Source organism: Aegilops tauschii, chromosome 4, assembly GCF_002575655.3.
Source record: "Aegilops tauschii subsp. strangulata cultivar AL8/78 chromosome 4, Aet v6.0, whole genome shotgun sequence".
In the NCBI taxonomy this organism is placed as follows: domain Eukaryota; kingdom Viridiplantae; phylum Streptophyta; class Magnoliopsida; order Poales; family Poaceae; genus Aegilops; species Aegilops tauschii.
In genome coordinates this window covers 92,399,552-92,422,976 of record NC_053038.3, presented here as the reverse complement: position 1 = coordinate 92,422,976, position 23,425 = coordinate 92,399,552, and the positions used below count along the sequence as shown (strand labels likewise).

Below are 23,425 nucleotides of genomic sequence, written 5' to 3'. Positions count from 1 at the left end.
ATGCCTACATCAAGACAAGACATTAAGTTCATGCACGAATGGGTACTAGATTTCACATAATATTGTCAAGCTCCAAGATACCAAGTTCACGCCTAAGTTGACAAAACCTTGCTTCATCCAATGGCTTGGTGAAAATATCTGCAGGTTGCTTATCTGTGCCAACATGAGCAATGTCAATATCACCCTTCTCCACATGATCTCTCAAGAAGTGATACCTGATATCAATATGCTTGGTGCGGGAATGATCTTTGGGGTTCTCAGCAATATTGATGGCACTTTCATTATCACATAGAAGAGGCACATGTCTATAGGTGATACCGTAATCCTTCAAAGTTTGCCTCATCCATAGTAATTGAGTTGCACAACTGGCGGTCGCAATGTATTCAGCTTCTGCGGTGGAGAGGGCAACACAATTTTGTTTCTTCGAGGACCAACTTACCAAGGAGCATCCAAGAAATTGGCATGCACCGGAGGTGGACTTACGATCCACCTTGTCACCAGCCCAATCCGCATCCGTGTATCCAATGAGATCAAACTTAACATCCTTGGGGTACCATAGTCCTAACTTTGGGGTGTGAACAAGGTATCTAAGAATATGCTTAACCGCCTTATGATGGCTTTCCATAGGGAAAGCTTGAAATCTAGCACACATGCATACACTAAACATGATGTCTGGTCTAGATGCACAAAGATAAAGCAACGAACCAATCATAGAGCGGTATCTAGATGGGTCGAAGGGGGTACCGTTTGAGTCTTCAGTGAGTACAATTTTGGTTGGCATGGGTGTCTTACATGGGCTAGCATTAGTCATGCCAAATTTCGCTAGGATATCCTTGAGGTATTTTGCTTGAGACAAGAAAATCCCTTCTTGAAATTGTTGAATTTGAAATCCGAGGAAGAACTTCAAATCCGTATTGAGTGACATTTGGCTTGTTCCCGGTTAGGAGCTCATATGGAGTCTTTTCCAATATCGTGCGGAGGAAGAGCCGGTTTGATGCATGACATGCAGTGTTGACGGCCTCGGCCCAAAAACTATGTGGCGACTTGTATTCATCCAACATGGACCTTGCCATCTCCACAAGGGTCCGGTTCTTCCTTTCTGCTACACCATTTTGTTGGGGAGTGTATGGAGCTGAATATTGATGCTCAATCCCTTCATCACTAAGGAACTCTTCCAAGGTGTAGTTCTTGAACTCGGATCCATTATCACTTCTTATTGCCAGAATTTCTTTGTCAAACTTGCGTTGTGCTTGCTTGGCAAAGTCAATGAAGGTGATCTTCGTCCCGTCCTTGGATTTGAGGAAGAAGACCCATGTATACCTTGAGTAATCATCCACAATGACAAGTCCATACTTTTTCCCACCAAGACTATCCCACGAAGGAGGCCTAAAGAGATCCACATGAAGGAGCTCCAAAGGCCTTGAAGTAGACACAATATTCTTGGGTGGGTGCTTTGATTGATATTGCTTCCCGGCTATGCATGCACTACACACACGATCTTTCTCAAAAGAGACATTTGTTAGTCCAAGGATGTGATTTCTCTTTAAGAGATCTTGAAGATTTCTCATGCCGACATGGGCTAGCCGGCGATGCCATAGCCACCCCTTATCGGCCTTGGCCATTAGACAAGTTGCATGGAATGTGCTCTCTTTCGAGAAATCAACCGTGTAAAGGTTGCCATCCAACTCTCCAACAAAGGCCACTTCGAGAGTATCTCTCTTAAAGACTTCCACATCCGTTAGTCCAAATAGTGTATCATAACCAACAGAAGCCAATTGACGAACAGAAAGCAAATGATATTTAAGGGATTGGACAAGCATGACATTTGCAAGAGACATGTCATTTGTGATAGCCACCTTACCCAAACCGAGTACCTGTCCTTTTGATCCTCCACCAAACATAATGCTCATAAATGGTTGAATAGCTTCCATGAAATTGTAGAGCAATTTGCTATCTCCAGTCATATGATTGGTACATCCACTATCAATCACCCATTTTACTCCACCGGAGAAGGCAACCTACACACAATTATTACTTGGTTAGAGGCACCCATTTTGCAATGGGACCTCTCACGTTAGTCACAAGGGTCTTAGGGACCCAAATAGCATAAAACCGAAATGCATTTCGAAGACCAACAAACTTTGCATAAACTTCTCCATCCTTACTCTTACGAAGTACATAGGATGGAGGCATGAACTCTTTTGGCTTGTTGAGAGTGGGCATGCCCCTTGTGGCCTTCCCACTAACAACCTTACCTTTCTCCTTGTGCCCTTCTCGTACAAAAGTTTCTTTTAGAGGGGTGGTGCACTTTTGAGAGGATGTCTTCTTCTTGCTTGTGCTCGGGTCAAACCCGAGTCCCTCTTTGGCAAACACCTCATTGTGTTGGCTCAACACCTCGTTAAGGTTCTTTTGCCCTTGAGCACATGTCATGAGCCCTTTCTCGATTTGAGCTTTGAGAAAGCGATTCTCCTCAAGAATAGATGCTAGATCACTACTAGAGTTAGTAGTACAAGCATCAACATTGATAATAGGAGAAGAGTAAGCCTTGGCTAGAGTTTCAAGATAAGTAAGCTTGAGTGTCTCAAAACTCTTTGTAAGAAGGGTGAGCTCTTCTTCCTTGGTCTTGAGGGACACGGATAGGAGCTCACAATCCTTAGAGAGAGAAGCATTAGACTTTACAAGCTTACTTTTATCATTCATCAACTCTTCGCAAGAGTCAATAGCCTTTTTCAAGGAGGCAAGATCTCTAGTATGAACATCAATGTTTGCACCAATTTTTAAGCATAGTTCATCATTGCGTGCTTCCTCATATTGGACTTTCCGCTCAAGGATTTCATATTTTTCCTTTTCCTCGGTGGCGAGGGTTTCGAGTTCCTTAATGGAAATGGTGTGCTTACTCACCATCTTCATAAGCATACAAAACATAGTGAGCTTCTTTCCTTTAAGGGAGCACATGAACTTATTTAGTTTAGCAAGCATAGGATCATTTATATCATCATCCTCATAACTATCCTCCGCATCAAGATACTCATCACTAGGAGTAGGAGGAGTGAAAAGAGGAGGGTTTGATCGTGGGGTTACCTTGACCTTGTCAGGAGAGTGTTGGTCCTCTCCATCTTCTACCACGGCCTTCGCCATGAGACACTTGTGAGCGTTGCCCTTGTAATCCTTCATGTAGTTGTAGGTGACAACTTCACCACTCTTGTTGACTAGCCTCAATGTGTTTTGAGAATCTTGAGCAACTCCGGCAACACCACTAACATCATCCGGATCGGATTCTTCTTGAGCAACCATTGCTTTCCCATCTCCCTTCTTGAGCTTGGAGTTCAAAGGATTTGGCAACTTCTTCTTGGGAAAGGTCTTGGTAAACCTTGGTTTATCTTCTCTCTTCTCATAAGGGCACTCGTTGGAGAAGTGGTTGGTTTCTTCACAGTTGTAGCATTTTCTTACTTTCTTCTTTTGAAACCTTCCCTTGAATTTTCTCGCGCTAAACTTCTTGACAAAGAGAGCCATGTCTTCATATGAAGGGCCCTCATCGGATTCAACCTCATCACCATCTTCTTCATCATCATCATCATCTTCTTCTTCACTTTGCTCATCTTCACATACATGCTTGGCCTTCAATGCAAGATTGATCTTCGACGATGGAGTACCATGCATGGCAAGATGTTTTGTAGCATTTGCCTTTGACTCTTCAAATAGTTGGAAAGTGGATATGATGTCATCTGTAGTCATTTCCTTGAAGGCATGGTGTTGTCTTATGTCCCATACCATCTGATGGTGATATGGAGCAAGAGCATGGAGCAACTTGTCCACAAGGAATCGCTTAGTCATGTTGAATCCATCTTGTGTCTTGTCACACTCACACGAATCAATATCAGCGGTGAGAGTCATGAGACGCTCAAGGAGTTGATTTGGAGTTTCACCTTTCTCCATACAAAAGTTTGCAATTCCCCCTTGGCAATTTCATATTGAGCACTCCGGAGGGTGGAGGTACCGGTCTTGGATCTTATAATACTTTCCCATAGTTCCTTGGCACTTGTGATGTGTATGAAAGGTCTCCTTTGCTTTTCAACCATACCTCTCCTTATACACATGATTGCAGTGTCATTGAGATTCTTGTCATAAATTTCTCTTGGTGTAGGATTCTTTGGATCAACCACATGGTAACCATACTCCAAGATCTCTATCATCTCATCGTTTCCATATCGAAGATGATCCTGCATAGCAACTCTCCATAAGGCAAAATCGGAAGTGGCATCAAGTAAAGGAGGTTTGCCTTGAGGGTTATATTTTGGTTTCTCAACTTGGGGTCTTGCATAAAGCCAAGGAACACTAGAGTGCTCATTGCTAGGAGGTTGTTGACCAAGTGACGGAGTAGGCACAGTTGGCCTCGAAGCCGCACCATCCGGAAGTGGTGCAAGCACCGTGGACAATGTGGCTATCCTCATTTGGACCAAGGCCTCGACAGAAGCATCATGCTCCTCTTTTTGCTTAGCAAGGGCCCGTTCCAGATCCTCAGAAGTAAAGGATTTGACTTCAGAGGAAGCCTCGCCTTTATCCTTCGGATCTGCAACACGGGGAGTCCCATCGGGGTTCATCTCGCTCTAGGGCGGTTAAGCCACAAGAATAGAGCACGAGGCTCTGATACCAATTGAAAGGATCGAGATGGACCTAGAGGGGGGGTGAATAGGTACAATTACAAATTTTAATTGTTACTTAGCAATTTTAGGCACTAATGCGGAATATGAGAGTGAGCCTAACAATTGCAACTATAGTACTAAGTGCTAAGCAAGATAAACAAGTAACACAAGTATGTAAGTAAACAAGCACAATATGATATAAGTAAGTGCTAAGAGACAAGTAACCACAAGTAGAGAGTTAGGTTTGGAATAACCACAACTCCGGGAGACGAGGATGTATGCCGATGTTCACTTCCTTGGAGGGAAGCTACGTCACCGTTAGAGAGGTGGATGTTACCACGAAGGCACACCAACGCCACGAAGGCTCACCCTATTCTCCCTTTGAGACAACACCACGAAGGCGTTTCTCAACCACTAGTGGTAGACCTTGGGGTGGTCTCCAAACCCTCACAAACTTTCCCGGGGGTAATCACAAAGGTCGATTCCTCTCCGAAAGACTCCTACCGCCTAGTAGTCTCCAACCTCCAAGAGTAATAAGAACGATGGGGAAAAGCTCAAGACTTGCTCAAATCATGAATTCCTTGGGTGCAAAGAAGGGGAAGGAGTGGATCTATCACTTGATCGGACAACTTCTCTCAAATGCTCTCAAATCCCTTGGGGATCTAAGATTTGGTGTGGAGGAGTGAGAGAGAGTGAGAGGTGTTCTAGGGTTTGTTCAAAGTGAATGGTCAGCCCTCTCCCGTGGGGAAGAAGGGCTATATATAGTGTGAGCACAAATGTGGCCGTTATAGCATAAGTGAATGGGCAGGCCGGACATCCGGGCAGGGTGGCCGGACATCCGGGCTGCCTAGGCACAAGAAGAACATAGGAGAAGCCAGGAGAAAAACAGAGGGGTCGGACATCCGGAGCAAGGCCCGGACATCCGGTGACACGGGAAGGCCCGGACATTCGGGCGAAGCCCGGACATCCGGCAGCAACGTGCAAACCTACTGGAGTCGGGATGACAGGGAGCCGGACATCCGGGGAAAATACCGGACATCCGGCATGGCTGGGAGACCCGGACATCCGGGGTGCAGCCCGGACATCCGGCGTGAGCGTGCAGACTTACTGGTGTCTAAACATCAGTGACCCAGACATCCGGCAGGTAGCCCGGACATCCGGCATGGGAGCAAACAGAACATGTGCACAGAGTATTTTTGTGTGACCCTAAGTTTTTACTGAAGCAAGGAATTATTGTAACTTGAGCAAGTCTTTAACTAACCCTACCGATCCCCTCTTAATAGCGCGGGATCCTATACTCAAGAAACCAAATATCAAGTCAATTTTTATGCTTCATCCTTGAGTAAAATCACTTGTATGCCCTTGATCCACACACTTCGATGAGCCGGGGACTAACACCTGAGATTTACTTAACAACCATTGTTAGTCCCCTACATGTATATTGTCATCAACATCAAAACATAATGTAAGGGCATGATTGCACTTTCAACACAGAGCTCCATGACTTAGTTCTGCTACTACTACTGATAAAGATCCAATTACATGGTACAACCAACTACTACCAGTAAGGATTCAATCACGTAGTGCAACCAGGAAAAATTATTCATGCTAGTGAAACCTCGTTCCTATAGTTAGTCATACCAAAATAATAGAGTGCATTCGCTTAGCAATGTTAATTCAGCACATCATTTGTAGCCAAACCAAAGTTGCTTAATTAATGTTGACACCTGAACGAAAAAGAAAAAATTATAGTCAAACAGTAGCATAAAAGATTTTCAGGGAATTGGAGAAAGATGCAGAAACAAAGACAATGAAAAGACCATAATTTCTCATTATGCAGTGAGATGTGTGCATCGAAGTCATTTTTCATTGAGCTCTTCTGTTAGATGTTTAGAAATAAACTCAATCCGAAGAATGCCGGAATTCTGATGTACTGATGCAAAAGGTATGCACCCCAACACTAAATGACAGATTATATGAAGCCCAAGTCAGATGGAAATGTGAAGGTAAATTAGTTATTTAAATTTTGATACTAACTGATATGAGTCACACCTGTGGCAGTCAAGTGTTCTTATATTTTCAGAGGCACATGATAGTTAGATTAGATGCAAGGTTTTGTGCAATGCGTGAGATATATTTCAAGTCACAAACTAAAGTGAGTAACCGTCTGTTATTCAGCCATCCATATTCAGTTATCATGAGCCTATATATCTTCTAATGTAATAAATTCAGCATCACTGTCATCATGCTTAGTTATGCATTCTAATTCATAGTCGATTCAAAGACAATGGTGAGCAAACAAGGACACAACAAGAGCTATCCACATATATATTCTTCCAATATTAAGAGAGCTCTAGATGTACAATATGGCGAACTGTGACAACTAATTGGAGTGAACTCTTTGCCTCCACCTCCAGCTACCTAATTGTTGCTTCAGAGCACTCATACAATTGGAAACACCATACTTGTATCACACTTCATGCAGATTAGCATCAGAGAAGGCATGTCAATATCACAAGAAATAAATAATTACTAAATCAGCATTTAAATCTCTATACATCTCACTGATATAAGTTTAAGTTATGATAATATCTCAGCTTCATTCAGTCCAGGAACAATAGCTTTTTCCATCAAGCATCAATCAAACAATTTGTGAACAAGTAGCAAAGAATAAGAGTACCACATAGTGGACATATTCATTTACGTTGCTCGATTTAACATCATTGCAGGGCACCAATACAATAACAACTCAGGTTATGAGTGGGAGCCTCACTGAGTAAACATATTAGAAGATCATCTTGCAAGCATCATATAAAATAATATGGTCAGGTAGAAAAGTAACATAGAAAAGTACATGTACTTAGAGAGTTGAATTAATTTCTACGTCCATAGGATGACAAGGTCAAGGCTAATGATTTAACTACTGAAAGTAGGGGAAAATGCATCAGAGGTAAAAGGATCTCAAATTCACCTACACCTTTTGTGTTAGCATTTCCAATAGAGATGAAGTTGCAAAAGGGGACAGTTTTGGTGCATAAACCTCCATGGATGAATGCCATACTGTTCTCTATATAGCTGATAGAAAAGAATGTTGTCAGTTCTACAGGTTGGTTTTCTGAAAACAGAAAATAAAAGCTCATGGAGTGCCTAGTCATTTCAGGGGTGAACACTGAATTGCTTGACATTTCATAAAATAGGAGAACGATAGTCAGTGAGCTTCCTCCAGCTTGTAGATTGGTGAAACCAAGTTCCCCTTTGAAAACGTGAGAAAACAGAGAGGAGAGAATGACTGCTGCCCCCAGGGTAGGAGAATCATATGTGAAGTAAGGGGCGGAGATCACTGGTCTAGCAAGCAAACATAGATCCAACTAAGGTGCAAGCGAACGCGGCCCCGGCAATCCAAAGCCTTCTCACCAGGGGATTGGCCCCGTCGATTTGATGCCTGGGAGGCAAATCTTGGAGAAGGAACCACGAAGATGCCGAAAATGTGAGATGGAACACTGCTTGCCAGTTCTGATAGCCTATCAGCGACCGGCTGCCGATCTACAGCCTTGTGTCGTTGCGATTGGTAGTGGGTCGTCGTCCATATCAACGGAGATGTGCTGGCAATGCCACGAGGCTTAGGGAGATTGAGGGAAGGGCATGGTGGAGGAGCAATGTGCTTGTGGGAAAGCTAGTGTATTGTGTGCCCATGTGTCGGAGACAGCGAGTGGGTGTGTTGCTCACGATGCTCAGCTATGTACCAACCATTGCCTTTGAGCGGAGCAACCTTATTAATGCAGGGCAGTCATGGCACGATCTACTGTTCTCCACCCCAGCTTTACCCTGCAAAACCATATCCAGACAAGCACAGACGGGTCAGGTTCCATAAACCCCAAGAGCAAACCAAAATTAATACAATTAATCCATGATGGGTACAAATGCGTACCGCACAGCCGCAAACAATTTCCTGCATGCATTTTGTCCTCTCCACATTCAGTATACTCTTCCTGTATCTTATTCCAAATCCCTTCTCCCACGAGTAGAGATTGGAAAAATCATAGGCCTCCCCGAGTGTGTCAAAGCTTGTACCCAGTGCAAGCATGATTACAATGTCGCCCGGTTTGTCAGCGAACCCCCATATTGCCTTCTCAAGAGTGTTGGTTCGCCTAGGGCAAGGTGCCCTTCCTGGAGCAGCAGCTCCAATCCTAACCCTACAATATGATAAATCAACCTGTCATCTACTTTCATTTTTTCACCAGTCATGAACCCAAGGATTCTGTCCAAATTAAGCTTGATTATTTCAAAGCTTTTCCAACTGAATTCTGGTATTTATTCGTTCATATCACAATCAAGCATCACAAAAAAAACATAGTTATGCCCTCTTTTTTATTCATCTAGTCCCTACTAGCAGCTCTAGCACTGGTTTCCACTTAATTTATATATAACAAGTTTAATTTCTCTACGAGTTTCATTTTTCTGAATTTTGTAAGTGAAATCTCTTGCACAACTAACCAACCTATCTGCAACTCAGTTAATTCAATTCATAATTCACCTGAAAACAGTGTACAATCAAAAACAGACTGCCACTGCTGTGCCTTTTGTTTTAGCATTTAAGTATGTAAATACAAGTTTTCAGCTCAATTTTGCAGTCAAGCATCCACACTGCTATGCTTTCTGTTAATCATGAGTGGGTCATAGTATCTTCAGAACTGGCTAGGACCAAAGCACACATAGCTTTCGGGAAAATCTGTATATAACTATTCTAATTTCTCCAGGATCTACCTATTCCTATTTTTTGTAAGATCTGCAAGTCAGTTCATGCGACCCCAAGTACACCTAAAATCATATAAAAAGTCTTCAATCCAAACACCAGTAGCCAATAGATTACCTGCGAGTCCAGCCTGCTCACATGCTTGCGGCTCAGCATCCCCATCCGTTGCGAGCCCGCCTTCCGCCACACACATCTGCCTATCGGCGCTGGCTGTCGCCATGGGGGTAGCTCTGCAGTCCCTATCGCCACCGCGGGGTAGTGCAGCGGCTCCATTGGAAGCTCCTTCTCGTTGACATCTACCATCACGGCGGTCCCGCATCGGCCAAAACTTGGATCAAGAAACAGAACCCTTGCAAATCCACAAGCAGAAAAATACGCAATCAGGATTCGGGGGAGGGGGGTTACCTCCTAATGGGCTGCATCAGGAACTCCATACGGATAGCGCCGCCGTGTATTCCTTCCCCCACCGATCTCCGGTGCTCAGGGTTTCGCCAGGCGTCAATGGAGATCCAAACAAGTGTGGCAAGCGGTGGGAGACAGCTCCGCCTTAGTCTCACTTGTCATTTACTAGCCTGCGCACCGCCGCCTGCCGGAAATCCAACTACTTCCTGAGCTACGGGTCAGGAGAAGAACACGGTCCCGAGCCACGGCTCTGATGACCTCCCGTCACGGCGGGATCTGCGCGCTCCGTCACCGGCGCGGCGTACGTCATATCCCTCTACCGTATTTCCCGTTCTCCCGATTAAAAAACGATCGACTGGTTCCCTCGGTAATTTAACGCTACACATCCCGATGACATGTCCGCCGCCCAGATACCGCGAGCACCTGTGCTCGCGACCAGAACAACCGCGTCCACCATAATTGTGGTTTTACTTTTGCAAGTAGCGTGTGCATCTGCAGCAACCAATGAACACCCAAACACCAAGAAACACAAGAATGCGAGGCAAAATCAAACCAATGACTGGATCGAATGAAACCCAACAACACAAGAAGAGTGGTGGTGTCGCCTTTTCGAAGAAACCAATGAAAATGATTGAGTGCACCACCATGACAGAGGCTGGATGTCACCCTGATTTTTAAGGAAAAAACAGTAATTAAGCATCTTAAAAGTTGTGAGGATTTAGCGGCGGGTAACCTCGTTGTCTCATCCCTGGTCACATCCAAAGATGGCTATGGAGAACTTTTGGAAGAGTTAAAAGCACGCCAGGCCCATAAACTTGTCCGCCCCGTGATGGTTTGGCCCAACAACTTATAAAAGCTCACTCCGCCACCCAGGAACTATCCCCCGATGTGCAAAAAAACTCAAGCCCAATCCCGAAGCTACATTTAGCGCCACGCTGGCGCAGGTGGGCCGAGGCGGTCGTCGCGCCACTTTGCAGAAACCCCCATCACGCTGGAATTAATTAACCCGCACTCCACAGCTGGGTTGCACGCGGAAAATATACAAATAGGGGCTCATATCGTTTCGTTCTCCATTTTCCGCCCTTGTCCGTTCGTCTCTTTCGGCTGAACTCGCGCGGTGGCGACGCTTGCAGTTCCGGATGACGTCAGCCACCTTGGCGACGTCGCCGGCGAGCTTTACGGCCATGGAGCCGCCCGATTCCGTCGGTTGTGTGCGGGAGCCCGGAGCTTTTCCTCCTGATTACGGTACGCCCCTAAGTCTGCATCTTTCCCTCTCTTTGTGGTACTTTTTTTGGGGGCAGGGGTTTGGTAGGGTTCTAGAAATAGACGATCGGTTGGATGAACGGGCTAGGACGATCTGGACGGCGGGCGCGCGGCATGTAGTGCTTTGTTGTTGTTTTGTGTGTGTTCTGATGGATGGATGCTGGTTAGGGTTTGGCGGCCTCAAGCTTTTTCAGAGAGAAAAGTTTGTAATTTTGGTGGATTTCATAAGAAAAGTAATGATTTTATACGTTGTGAATATGAATGTTCAGTATTGGTACTTATTTTAGCATGTATGTAAACTGCTGCTGTATTATGCTGTTGTGAATCTACTGCCATGCCCTGTTTTCTTCATGCCCCGTTTTCTGTCAGTATTTTAAACTGCTGCTTATTATGCTGTTGTGATATACTGATTTGGGAGTGTTTCCTGTTGTTGTAATGCAGTGTGTGATGCAGCTATGGGGATGGCAGTGGACACTCCTTTTTTCACACTGGAAATAGAGCACAATGGATTTTTCTGTGGACCAAACAGCAACATTGAATACGCAAGTGCTACTGTTGAGACCCTGGACTATCTGAATGCAAACACTTTCTCATATTCTATGATTGAAAATCATTTGAAATGGCTAGGCTATCCTGTTAGTGAGCACAATATATATTGGTGTAGGCCTGATCATTTTTTGTCAGATGGTCTGATTCCCATTAGAGGAGATGGTGATGTTCAACACATGTTGAAATCTAGTGCAGATCACAAGGTACTGCAGATCATGATTGATCACACTGGTTTCATCCAAGTTTGCAGAGCTGATGTCATTTACAAAGGAAGCACGATTTCTAGTTCAAGGGCTGTTTCTATTGGTGCAGTTTCCAGTAGTACAATTGTTCCAGCTGTTGAGGAAGAACCTGTGTCAGATATTGCAGCAGATGCTTATAGTGCAGAACATATTCAGATTGAAGCTTTTGAGGAAGAACAAGCAGATACAGACTCAGATTTTAGTGATAGTGACTATGAGATAGATGAGGGAGATGATGATCTATTTGATGACAACATAGACTATGATGTGGCTGAAGAACATGAGGAGGAGGAGCAAGATGTGGAGCCAGAGTATGTTCTTGAAGATGAAGACTTGCATCTGTCCAGAGAAGAAGAAGAGAATTTGAAGTATAAGTTCAGGGCCTTCAATGCCAAAGTTGACATGAAATCCCCTATCTTCAAAGTGGGGATGGTATTTGCTGATGTAAAAGAATTAAGACATGCTTTGACTGCATACTCCATTAGGAATAGAGTCCAAGTCAACAAAGTGAAGAATGAGAAGACAAGGCTAGATGCTATTTGTGAGAGAGGCCGCCCATGGATGCTGAAAGCTGGAAATGACAATAGAACAGGAGGGTTTGTTATTAAGGCATATTCTGGAGAGCATAGATGTCAAAAGAAATGGAAGTTGAAGTTACTAACTGCAAAATTCCTCACACAGTATTTCATGGAAGAATTCAGAAATGACCAGAAGATGGCACTAGGAACATTTTCAAGGAAAGTAACCTCTGAGTTCAATGTGACACCAAACAGATGGAAACTTGCTAGAGCTAGGAAACAAGCTTTAAAGGAGATACATGGTGATGAACATGAACAGTTCAACAGGTTGTATGATTATGGAAATGAGTTAAGGAGGTGCAACCCAGGATCCACATTTCTTTTGTCTACTACACTTGTGAAGGACAAAGATTTCCCAATGGGCAGGAAGTGTCTGAAACAATTGTACTGGTCATATGATGCTTGTAAGAGAGGTTGGCTTAAGGGTTGTAGGCCAATAATTTTCATTGATGGATGTCACATGAAGACCAGATACAAAGGGGTGCTGCTTAGTGCTGTAGGAATAGACCCCAATGATTGTATTTACCCTATTGCCATGAGCTGGGTAGAAGTGGAGTGCACAAGCTCTTGGGAGTGGTTTTTAACCACTCTTAGAGATGATCTGAATATAATAAACACTGCTCCCTTTACAATCATGAGTGACAAGCAAAAGGGTTTAATAAATTCAGTTCAAAAAGTTTGGCCAGGTGCAGAGCACAGATTTTGTGTCAGACACATTTATCAGAATTTTCGTGAGAAGCACAAAGGAGAAGTGCTTAAGCAGGATTTCTGGGCCCTTGCTAGATCTACACATGAAGTTAAGTGGAGAGAGAACTGCAAGAAGATGGATGACCATAGCTCTGCTGCATTTCATTGGACAGAAAGATTGGATGTGAAGACATGGGTCAAAGCATTTTTCAGTGTTTTCAGCAAATGTGACATCTTGCTCAACAACAATTCAGAAGTTTTTAACAGGTATTAGTTCACCACCTTTATGTTATAAGCTACCTAACTTATCACAGCCATTTTAGCCTTCTTATTTGGTATAACTTGATCTTCTTATCTGGTATAACTTGATCTGCTTATCTGATACAACCTGATAGCTTATGTGATATAAGTTGATTGCTTATTTGATATAAGTTGATATGCTTATTTGCCATACAAGTTGTTCTGCTGATCATTTCTTATCCGTTTTTTTTTGTCTGGACAGTTACATCTTGGATGCAAGAGAAATGGCAGTACTTTCAATGCTGGAAAATATATTCTACAAGATAATGCATAGGATGATGAGCAAACAAAGGGAAGCAGTGGAAAAATGGACAGGGAACAGGGTTTGTCCTAAGATATTGAAAAAACTTGAAAAAAATACAGAGTATGCAGCTAACTGCCATGTTTTTGGAGCTGGACAAGAGCTATTCAGGGTTCAATCTGGCAACTCCAGCTACGTTGTTGATCTGTGTTTGCACACCTGTGACTGTAAGAGATGGCAGCTTTCAGGGGTTCCTTGTGGACATGCAATTGCATGCTCGAGAGAGGAGAGAATTGACCCACAGACTCTGGTGCATGACTGCTATACTGTGCAAACCTACCTGAAGGCCTATGGATATACCCTAGTTCCTCTAAGAGACCCAAAGCAATGGGAGAAGGTAAATGGGGAGAGAGTGTACCCACCAGTGTTCACAAAGCAAGTTGGGAGGCCCAAGAAAAATAGGAAGAAGAAACCTGAAGAGAAGTTGAAAGGTGGAGTAAGATATTTGAACAAAAAAGGTGTCAGCATGCATTGCTCCATATGTGGGAAAGCTGACCATAACAGAAGGGGACACTACAAGTACATGGAAGCCCAACTAGGAGGAGGATATGAGATGGATGAAAATTTTGATGATCCATCATTTCTGCAGGTTTGTCTCCAACTTTTCTCTTCAAACTGTGCATAAATTTAAGTTGTTGGTGTCATTACCCTGATTTACTTAAGTCATGTTCATTTTGTATGTGCAGAACATATTCCCTCACTTGGCAAACCCTATCCTGGATCCTAGCCAAGAACCAGAGTCTATGGTTTTCAGCATGGCACAAAGGCAGAGGTCATACAGAGCTCCCAATAGAAACCATGGCCCATTGCCAGATCAATCCTCTTTTGTTGCAGCTGCTGGTGCTGCAATTCCCCAGCCTAGAGTTGTTACAACTGAAATGAACATAGGCAGGATTACAAGGGCAACAAGAGGAAATGATCAAGCTGAAGGATCTGCAGCAGCTGGTAGAGGTAACAAAAGGTAGAGAGGTGCTGGAAGAGGAATATCAACAGGTGCTGGGAGGGGGAGAGGAAGATCAACAAGTGCTAGGAGGGGGAGAGGATCTTTAGGCCTTGGGAGGGGTCAAGAATTAGGTGTTGGCACGTCTTCAGGCTTTGTCAGGGGTCAAGAATTTGGCAGGGGAGGATTTGGTGTTGGCACATCTTCAGGCTTTGGCAGGGTTGGCACATCTTCAGGCTTTGGCAGGGGAGGATTTGGTGTTGGCACATCTTTAGGCTTTGGCAGGGGAGGATTTGGTGTTGGCACATCTTTAGGCTTTGGCAGGGGAGGATTTGGTGTTGGCAGCGGTGCGTATTACATGCTTTTTGGAGAAGACATGCCAACACAAATCCCAGATCTGAATGGTCCAGCTGATGTTTGAATTATCCTTGCAAGTTCATGAATGTACTTTATTTTGTGGCAAGTTCATGAATGAACTTTATTTTGTGGCAGCAAATGTAAGAGTTCATGAATGAATTTCCTTTAGTGATGTTAGGATGACAGCAAACTCCATGGTGCTGCTTTTAAGATTAAATGTATTTTGTGACAGTAAACTCTTATATGCTGCACTTGTTTAAGTGATGTTCGAACTACTCTCTGCTGGTTAAAATATGTGTCAAAGTCTGAATTTTTTCAGTCATTTTACCTATGTGTTTCTGAATATCTCTATGTACAGCACATTCTGAATTTTTTCAGCCATTTTACCTGTGTATTTCTTGATGTTTTAAACTACAGCAAATTCTGATTTGTTTCTATGTTTCAGTCTGAAACTTTTGTATTTTAAAATAGCAAAAAAAAATGTATTTTGTGACAGTAAACTCTTATATGATGCACTTGTTTAAGTGATGTTCGAACTACTCTCTGCTGGTTAAAATATGTGTCAAAGTCTGAATTTTTTCAGTCATTTTACCTATGTGTTTCTGAATATCTCTATGTACAGCACATTCTGAATTTTTTCAGCCATTTTACCTGTGTATTTCTGGATGTTTTAAACTACAGCAAATTCTGACCCAGGACCCAGGACCTGCTGTTCTGCTCTATTGTGCTATGCCAACAGAATATGAGTAGTGATTTGTCTTAGTACAGCCACTCTCGCATACTGAATCAACTTTCGGAGTGCGGGTTAATTAATTCCAGGGCGAGGGGGTTTCTGCAAAGTCGCGCGACGACCGCCTCGGCCCGCCTGCGCCAGATGTCGCTTCGGGATTGGGCTTGGGTTTTTTTGCACATCAGGGGATAGTTTCTGGATGGCAGAGTGAGCGTTTGCAAGTTGGTGGGTCAAACCATCACGGGACGGACAAGTTAGTGGGGCTGGCGTGCTTTTAACTCCTAAAAGAAATTAATATGTGTGTAAACTTTTAGCTGCATTCAGAGGAATCATAGGTTTCGTTTTACAAAAGGAGGTTGAGAACACATAATAAGGAGATACCCCTAAAAAACATAATAAGGAGGCGCCTAGGTGGAATGTATCTCATGCCCATCACCCATCGACATCATATGCTCATGCGCTTCCACACATTGAAACAAGGACATGGATCCACCATGTAGCTCTCAAAGTGATCTGCAGTTTATTTCATTTTGAAAAAAGAATAGTTTTCTCTAATAATATAAATATTAATGAATGACCATCGTGCTACTTTACACGTGGCAAATTAGTGAAAGCCCAAGAAGTACATTTAAAAAAGGAAACCGTGATTGCAGTTTTGCTGCTTGGTCTTTTTTGTTGTTGTCCTGGGTAACATTTTAGTGCAAGTGCACTACTAGCATCTGCATCTGACGAAACACCGATCATCTAATGACAGACAGGACCGAAAATGACAGGGAGCACAAATCCAAGCGAACCATCAACTTCCAGTAAATGCACACCGATCATCTACCACCAGGTGACAACTGACAACAACATCCAGGAACAGTTAGATAACCCTATGGCCTATGCACAATCCCTTCCATCACATCTCACTCCCTTGCTCTGCTCCTGTAGCTACCGATCGACGATAACCCGAGAACACCGAGCGCCGCGACGACGGGGACTGCGCCCGGGGAACAGGCGAGGCGCAGCCCCCGTTGCTCATCGGGAGATGCAGACCGTACGATTCATCGGCGAGCGGCTCAGTGCCATCTTCTCTGAAGTCCAGCAGCGTGTCCTTGGATTCCAGCTTGCCAGGCTCGGTCATCACGCTGTCAAGGTTCGTCAGCGATTTCAGCTGAAGCCCGAGGTTGGCGATCGTCCTCTGGCACTCCGCGAGCTTCCCTGCAGCGCTGGCGACCTCCTTCTCCTGCGATGAAGATGATGATAATTGTTATACAGGGGCTTCTCAAGTTTCAGGAGTGATTAGACCATATGCCTTGAGAGAGGTGCTTAGAACCTAGGCTAGTGGCAAGTACTGAAGTACCACCCATGTTATTTTGGCCCAATGTTGTCAACTTCTAAAAAGTTTACCTGCTTGAACTTCAGGTCTCCATTTGTGTTGGCGAGTCGCCAAAGCTTTGCCTCGCGACTGTCCCTTGACAGCTGAGCTTCCAATTTGCGGCATTTTGCTTCATACTCTTCTGAGAGCAGCTTCTCCTGCTCAATCTTCCCTTGTAGCAAGCTCACCTTGTTTGTCAGTTTCGCGAGTTCCAGATTTGCCTCTTCAAGTTGACTCCCCATTGCCTTCCTCGCAGACATTGCATCCTCTGCCTTGGCAGTGAATTCTACCAGCAACACACTCTGCTCTTTAAGTCTCACTTCCAGTGACAACACCTTCTCCTGGAGCTTCATGGTCTCCTGGTGCGCAGACTCAAGCTCAGACCCCAAAACCTTTCTGATGCCCTCAACTGCCTCCAGTTGCATCTTGACTTCTGAAGAATATTCCCTCTCCTTTGCCACGTCAGACTCCAGTGCATTCACCATTACATGCAATTTTGCGATTTCTGAGTTTGCTACCAGGAGCTGAGACTCCAACGATTCTTTGGCGGATTCCACCAAAAGTGTTCTCTCTGATTCAGTCTTCCAAGCCTCTATTTGCGCCACAAACTCTTTGTGAGACATCTTTCCCTTTTGCACCTCACTCTCCAGTGTTTCAATAATTCCTCTTAGTTGCCCAATTTCTGTGTTTGCAGATCGCAGTTGTGTCTCTAATGTGTCTTTAGCTGCCTTTGCCATGTCTGCATCTGCTTTGTACTGCGCAGACAAGGTTTTCACTGCATCAATCTTCTCTTCCAAGGATGCCACCGTCTTTCGAAGATTTGCTACCTCTGCAGTAGTTGATTCTAACTGCAACTCCAACTCCAACTCCTTGCTAGCCCCACTTTCTTCCAATGAAGTCACCACACCCTGAAGCTTCTCAACTTCTGCAGACTTTGATTCCAACTGCAATGCCACTGACTTCCTCTCACCATCTAACCGGTCAGCTTGTCCTAAAGCAGCACCTTTGGACTCGTTTGCCAAGTTTAACTGCATCTGCAGGTCAACAAGCTTGCTGTTAGCTGCCATGAGAGTGTCACATGACGTGTCAAGCTGATTTCTAGCCTCCGCAAGGGCCATTTCAAGCTCTTTTTTCTCATGTTCGATCTTTTCAACCTTTGCTTGCAAATCCATAACCTGGTGCTGTAGGGCTTCAGTTTCGCCTCTTGAGATATCTCTGGCCACAGCACGGTCAGAATCAGTTTCTGTTCCAAAGCTAGAGCTCGTGTGATCTGCTTCAGGCAATGCGGCCAGCTTTTCCATCTCGAGAAAATCATCCATTAGGTCAATTTCAACAGGATTATTTACAAGATCTCTTGTGCCCTCGTTGCCGTTTTTGAACTGATCGAGTTCTCCTATAAGAGCTGAGGCCCACAGATCAGAATTTTTTACTTCACTGTCAATAGCTAGCATATGCTCCCCACTGTCAGACTGGCTGTCAGTCAGAGATTCCATGCAAGCATTGTTTGGAACAGGCCTAGAAGAATCATTAGCTAAGGAAGTTCTATGTGTCACATGGCGTAGCCTACGGCATTCTGCCTCGACTCTTGTAATTTTTTTGACACTTTCCAAGTGTTGTTTGCTCGCTGTCTCTGCTGCTTGGTTGCTCAGGTCTCTTTCCAGTGCGAGCATCTTCAATTCCTTGGACAGAGTGAGCAACTCAATCTTGAGATCCTTGCTTTCTTTCTCTGCTACCTGAAGTTTTTCCCGCAGATCGGAGGCTTCAAGCTGCTGTTGCAGGTCAGCGATATTGTTCTGGAGCTCAGACATCTCAGACTCCAATTCATGGGACTTCTTAGCAACTGCATCACGGATTTTCTCCTCATGTTCTTCTCGTGCCTGGCGAAGCTGCCTGACGCATTCCTTGAGGGCACCATCCAAGTGGCTGACTTGGTCCTCCAGAGAGGCATTCTTCAGAGATGAAGCATCAAGTAGCCGCTTCAGGTTACTAACTTCACCTTCAGCATGCTCCCAACCTACAAATAAATAACAAGTATGAGTTAACTACTACGATATAATAAATAAATTTCTTGTTCCATACCATTCTAAATTTTGAGCATGCAAAAATAAAAATCATCTATGGTTTACTCTTTCTTAATTTCCCCAGAGATTCTGAATAAAGAGAGGAAACTACTGCCTAACATGAATGCATGCAATCTAACATGAAAAAAAAAATACCTGCAACAGCATCTTCTGCGACTTTTGCATGCTGCTTCACCAGGTCCTCTTTAGCACTAATAGTCAAAAGAGCAGCAGAGAGCTTCTCACTTAAACTCTGCACAGAATCCTGCATATCAGCATCTCCTACACTTGTAAAGACCTCTGGCGGTGGTAGTTCACGATGCTGTGGGGAAGAATCATTTGACCCATTTGCGCATGTTAGCTTCTCATTCAATGATTTTCCTGCTTCAGTGTCTTGGGTTTCATCGTCTCTAATTCTTGAGTGAGCTTCAGGTGATTGGCTATGATTTGGGGAACCACCAATGGAGATAGGTTTGGTATCCTGTATTTGCCAAAAGTGAACAAAGTGGGTATGTTTTCTGCAAAGCATTTGCCAAAGAGATTTAAATTTACGAATAGTCTACAAAAGCCTCAAGGCATCTAATCACTGTACCAAATGAGTCATTCCTCCCAGCTCCCAGCTCCTCTTTTTGAGAAGTTGACCTAGGCAATAGTAATCTTCTAAACCAACGTAGTGGAAATCAAGCTTGAGGCCTGTTACATAACCAGCAATTATCTTAAAACTGAGATAATAAATGAATCTAAAGCAAATTCTACACATTCAGCTTCATCATGAAAAAAGCAGTATGGAATTCATTCAGCACGGCATAAGTCATTGATATAGTCATGCAAACGTTTCAACTAAAACATACAGTTTTGACAAGTAACAGTTTAAATTGTGACCTCAATATTCAAGCGTAACACAACTTTGGTCCTGTATATATTGGAGATGTTTTCCTTTTTTCTAAAAATGTATTGAGGATTCTAACTATCTAGGACCAAAAGATAGGAAACAAAAACTTCGAAAATTAAAAGTATATGATTGGTTATATTAATTTCTGTCAGTTCTATGATAAACTTTCAGAAAAAGTATCACTGCCTGATACAGTAATCAAAATCAGATATTGCATGACAGCTTAAAGATACTCCCTTCCCCCATTTAAAAATAGAAGGCCTACAGTTTTTGCAATCTTCTAAAAGAATATGACACGCGCATGTAGAATTGATAACCATTTCTCTCTTTGGCCCACATTAATCTCTTCATCATTTATGGCTAAACATACATGGTAACTAATCTACTCCCTCCGTCCCAAAATAAGTGTCTCCACTTTATACTACTACCTCCGTTTCAGTTTACAAGTCCTGCGCGTATACCTAGGTTGTCAATTTTATCACCCTAATATAAACTATATAACACAAAAATTATATCTTTTGAAAGTAGAAACTCCGAAGTTTATGTTGGTATATTTTTTGTAATATATGATTGTATTAGGTTGGTCAAATTGACGACCTAGGGCTACGCGCATGCCCTGTAAACTGAGAGAGAGGTAGTAACTTTAATACAAAGTTGTACTAATCTTAAGACACTTATTTTGGGACGGAGCAAGTATCTTATAATCTCAAGATAATAACACCATGGCTATGATGGTCATTTCCCTCTACTATTAGAAATGAGATAAGAGGAAGCAGATAGTAATCATTGATAATCTCAAGATAACAACACCATGGCTATGATGGCCATTTATCTCATAATTTCAAGATAACATACTGTACATGGTAACTAATCTATCTCATACCAAACTCATGCAAAACTAAGACAAGTATTGAAAAAAGCTCAACCCACAACCCGTTTTTTCTCTAATTAGGAAAAACATACGACTAAGAGAAAATTCCTAGAATTACCACTCTCTACTAGATGCGCCATTTATTAGTGTAACCGTGGTTCAGAAGACAAATACATTGCAGCTACTCAAACACAGTCCAGCTACTGCAGTGTCTTGCTATGTAGTAACATCTAACAAGACATTGTTAGTACTCCTACTTATTAGCAATTTAGCATGAAACTTGTAAGTCCGGTTTGTGAGAATGTTTTCATCAAACAGTATAGTAACATCTGATTATGTCCCACCAGAAACAGGTTGAAGTGAAGCTGAATGTTCCACAAATCTGTCCAAGACAGCAGATGACAAATTGCTTGAGATGCCAATAGTAACACATTGCTTTGTTTTCACTAGAAGTCCCAAAGTTGCTTTCCGAAATCTGAAAGTAACACCTGAACTATCACCATGATGTTTCCCTCTACTGTACATGTTTCGCTGTATTTGAAATCAAAAAAACTCAAGCAAACAAGATATAAGACATGCAATCCCATCTAAACAACAAAATTAACATATGGAGCAGAACCTGGCCACAGGATTAACAGTCAGAATGTGATGACACCAAACTGAAGATCCCACTCTCCCCAGGGCTCCTCTCAGACGATTTGCACCTCCAGAGCGAATTCCGGCAATCCATCTCACACCCACCACACCATCAAAGCATCAACAGTCGTTCCCTTGGTTTATTGGAGACCACCAAAGGCAGGGTTCAGGTACCAACACTGAAACAGAAAGGAATGGAGAAAAATGGCCTTTAGTACACACCTCCTTGCAGATTACCAGCGTACCAGGCACTAAAAATAATCACTCTTGAGTAAGAACAGAATTTGTTGAAGGATGGGAATAGCAAAATCTTTAAAGCAACCCGCTTATAGCAAAACAACACCCGACTTTCAACTGCAAATACCAAATTCTTGCCAACAAATTGTTAACAAGATACGAAATCAAATCAAACAATGAGTCGGATCCGAGAAACTGAGAGATGTCACAGGCAAATATGTTCACTGCAGAAAACTACATTGCCAGTATCCTCCAAATCCTTTTCTAGAAAAGGAGGATCACCCCCGGCCTCTCTTCATAGAAATCCAAATCCTACAATAGAAAACAAGTTTTTTGCGGTTTTTTCAGTCGAAACTTGTCTAGAAATCCGCTTTAAAACACCTAAATCCTAGTACCTCGCATCAACCGAAAACCCTAAGGAGACCGCGAAGATTTTACCTCGAAATCCAACCAAGAAACCAAATCCAGGAGAAGTCGATTGCAGCACGGAGAAAACCCTCGCCCTACACACCTAGTCTAAATCCCATAGAGAATCTGCTCGAAATCCCACACCGGGGGCAGGACGCAGAGCAGAATCTGCAGAACCCCGCCGAAGAGGGCCAGGAGGAAGGAGCAGGAGAACATCTCTCCCCTTTCCCAGGCCCACGCGGGAAACGAATGGAAGAAAGAGAAGAACTCAATCAAGAAGAGCAAGACGCCATTGGAAGAAGAAAGGGGGGGAGGGAAGGGGACGGAACGGGAACAAAATCGGGGCAGCATTAACGCCTGCCTGCGGGCGCAATTAAACCCTCGGCGTGGCGGAGAAGGGCAAGCCATCACTACTCACATGAACCGTGTGAACTGTGAGCTCGCTCCCCCACCGTCGGTCCCTCGTTCCCCACCCCCCCTCCCTCCCCTCCAAAAACAAATTTTGGCGGACTAGGCCCGGCGAAAGAAGGAGAGCGGGAACGGGAATCGCATTGCCCAACCAACCGCCCGGACGGACGCCGGCGCAGATCGACGCGGCGAGGGGGGAGGAGGAGGAGGAAGAAGGGGACTGTACCAGGGCCGCGGCGGCGTCGCAATGTGGAGGGAGGGAAGGAAGAAAAGCGGCGGGCTCGCCTCGGAGCGTGGGAGGGAGAGAGCCCGGAGCGTGGGAATCGGCGATAGGATACAGAAATCTGCTACTCCTTTTCCTTTTTCCTTTACCCTTTTCTCTCACCAGTTCACCAGCATGCGCACTGGGCCTCCTCCTCCTCGTCTCCAGTTTCCTTTCCCGCCCAGGCAGCTCAAGTCTCTCCTCTCCTTGCTTGCCTATCCTCTCCTCTCTGGCTCTCTTGTCTCTTCCCTATGCCTGCATGATAGAGTGATAGTCTGATAGACTTCAAGGCTCAAGAGTGAGATATTCCAACTCTTCCACTTTCTTTCTTTCTTTTTACTTATCAACTTACTGTATTATCCTACTAGTAGTACTTGCCACTGTGCAGATAGAGCCAATCCAGTAGTACTAATAAGCAGTGCCATCACAGTAGAAATGATTCTTATTTTTCCCCGGTTTAAACGGGTTTAAAAAATGCTTCTGCTCCTACTGGTAGTACCTGTACACTTGTACTGCTGTTTGTACCGCTGCAAATACAGTACTACT

The 23,425-nt window shown here is 43.8% G+C and overlaps 1 protein-coding gene across 3 annotated transcripts; it reads right to left on the bottom strand.

The window, feature by feature from the left end:
* Positions 1–16,349: 16,349 nt before the first annotated feature.
* On the bottom strand, positions 16,350–23,193 carry LOC109739574 (uncharacterized). Of its 3 annotated transcripts, none has more exons than XM_020298657.4 (6): positions 22,844–23,193; positions 21,548–21,743; positions 19,758–19,858; positions 19,322–19,646; positions 17,138–19,119; positions 16,350–16,973 (listed from the first exon to the last, which is right to left on the bottom strand). In XM_020298657.4, exons 3-6 carry the CDS (start codon positions 19,767–19,769, stop codon positions 16,647–16,649), a joined length of 2,646 nt encoding a protein of 881 aa, XP_020154246.1. In that variant the 5' UTR covers positions 19,770–19,858; positions 21,548–21,743; positions 22,844–23,193; the 3' UTR covers positions 16,350–16,646. The 3 variants fall into 3 exon arrangements, with proteins under 3 accessions (XP_020154246.1, XP_020154261.1, XP_073352443.1); XM_020298672.3 differs by lacking the exon at positions 22,844–23,193 and adding an exon at positions 22,240–22,539; XM_073496342.1 differs by lacking the exons at positions 21,548–21,743; positions 22,844–23,193 and adding an exon at positions 21,273–21,400.
* Positions 23,194–23,425: the final 232 nt, after the last annotated feature.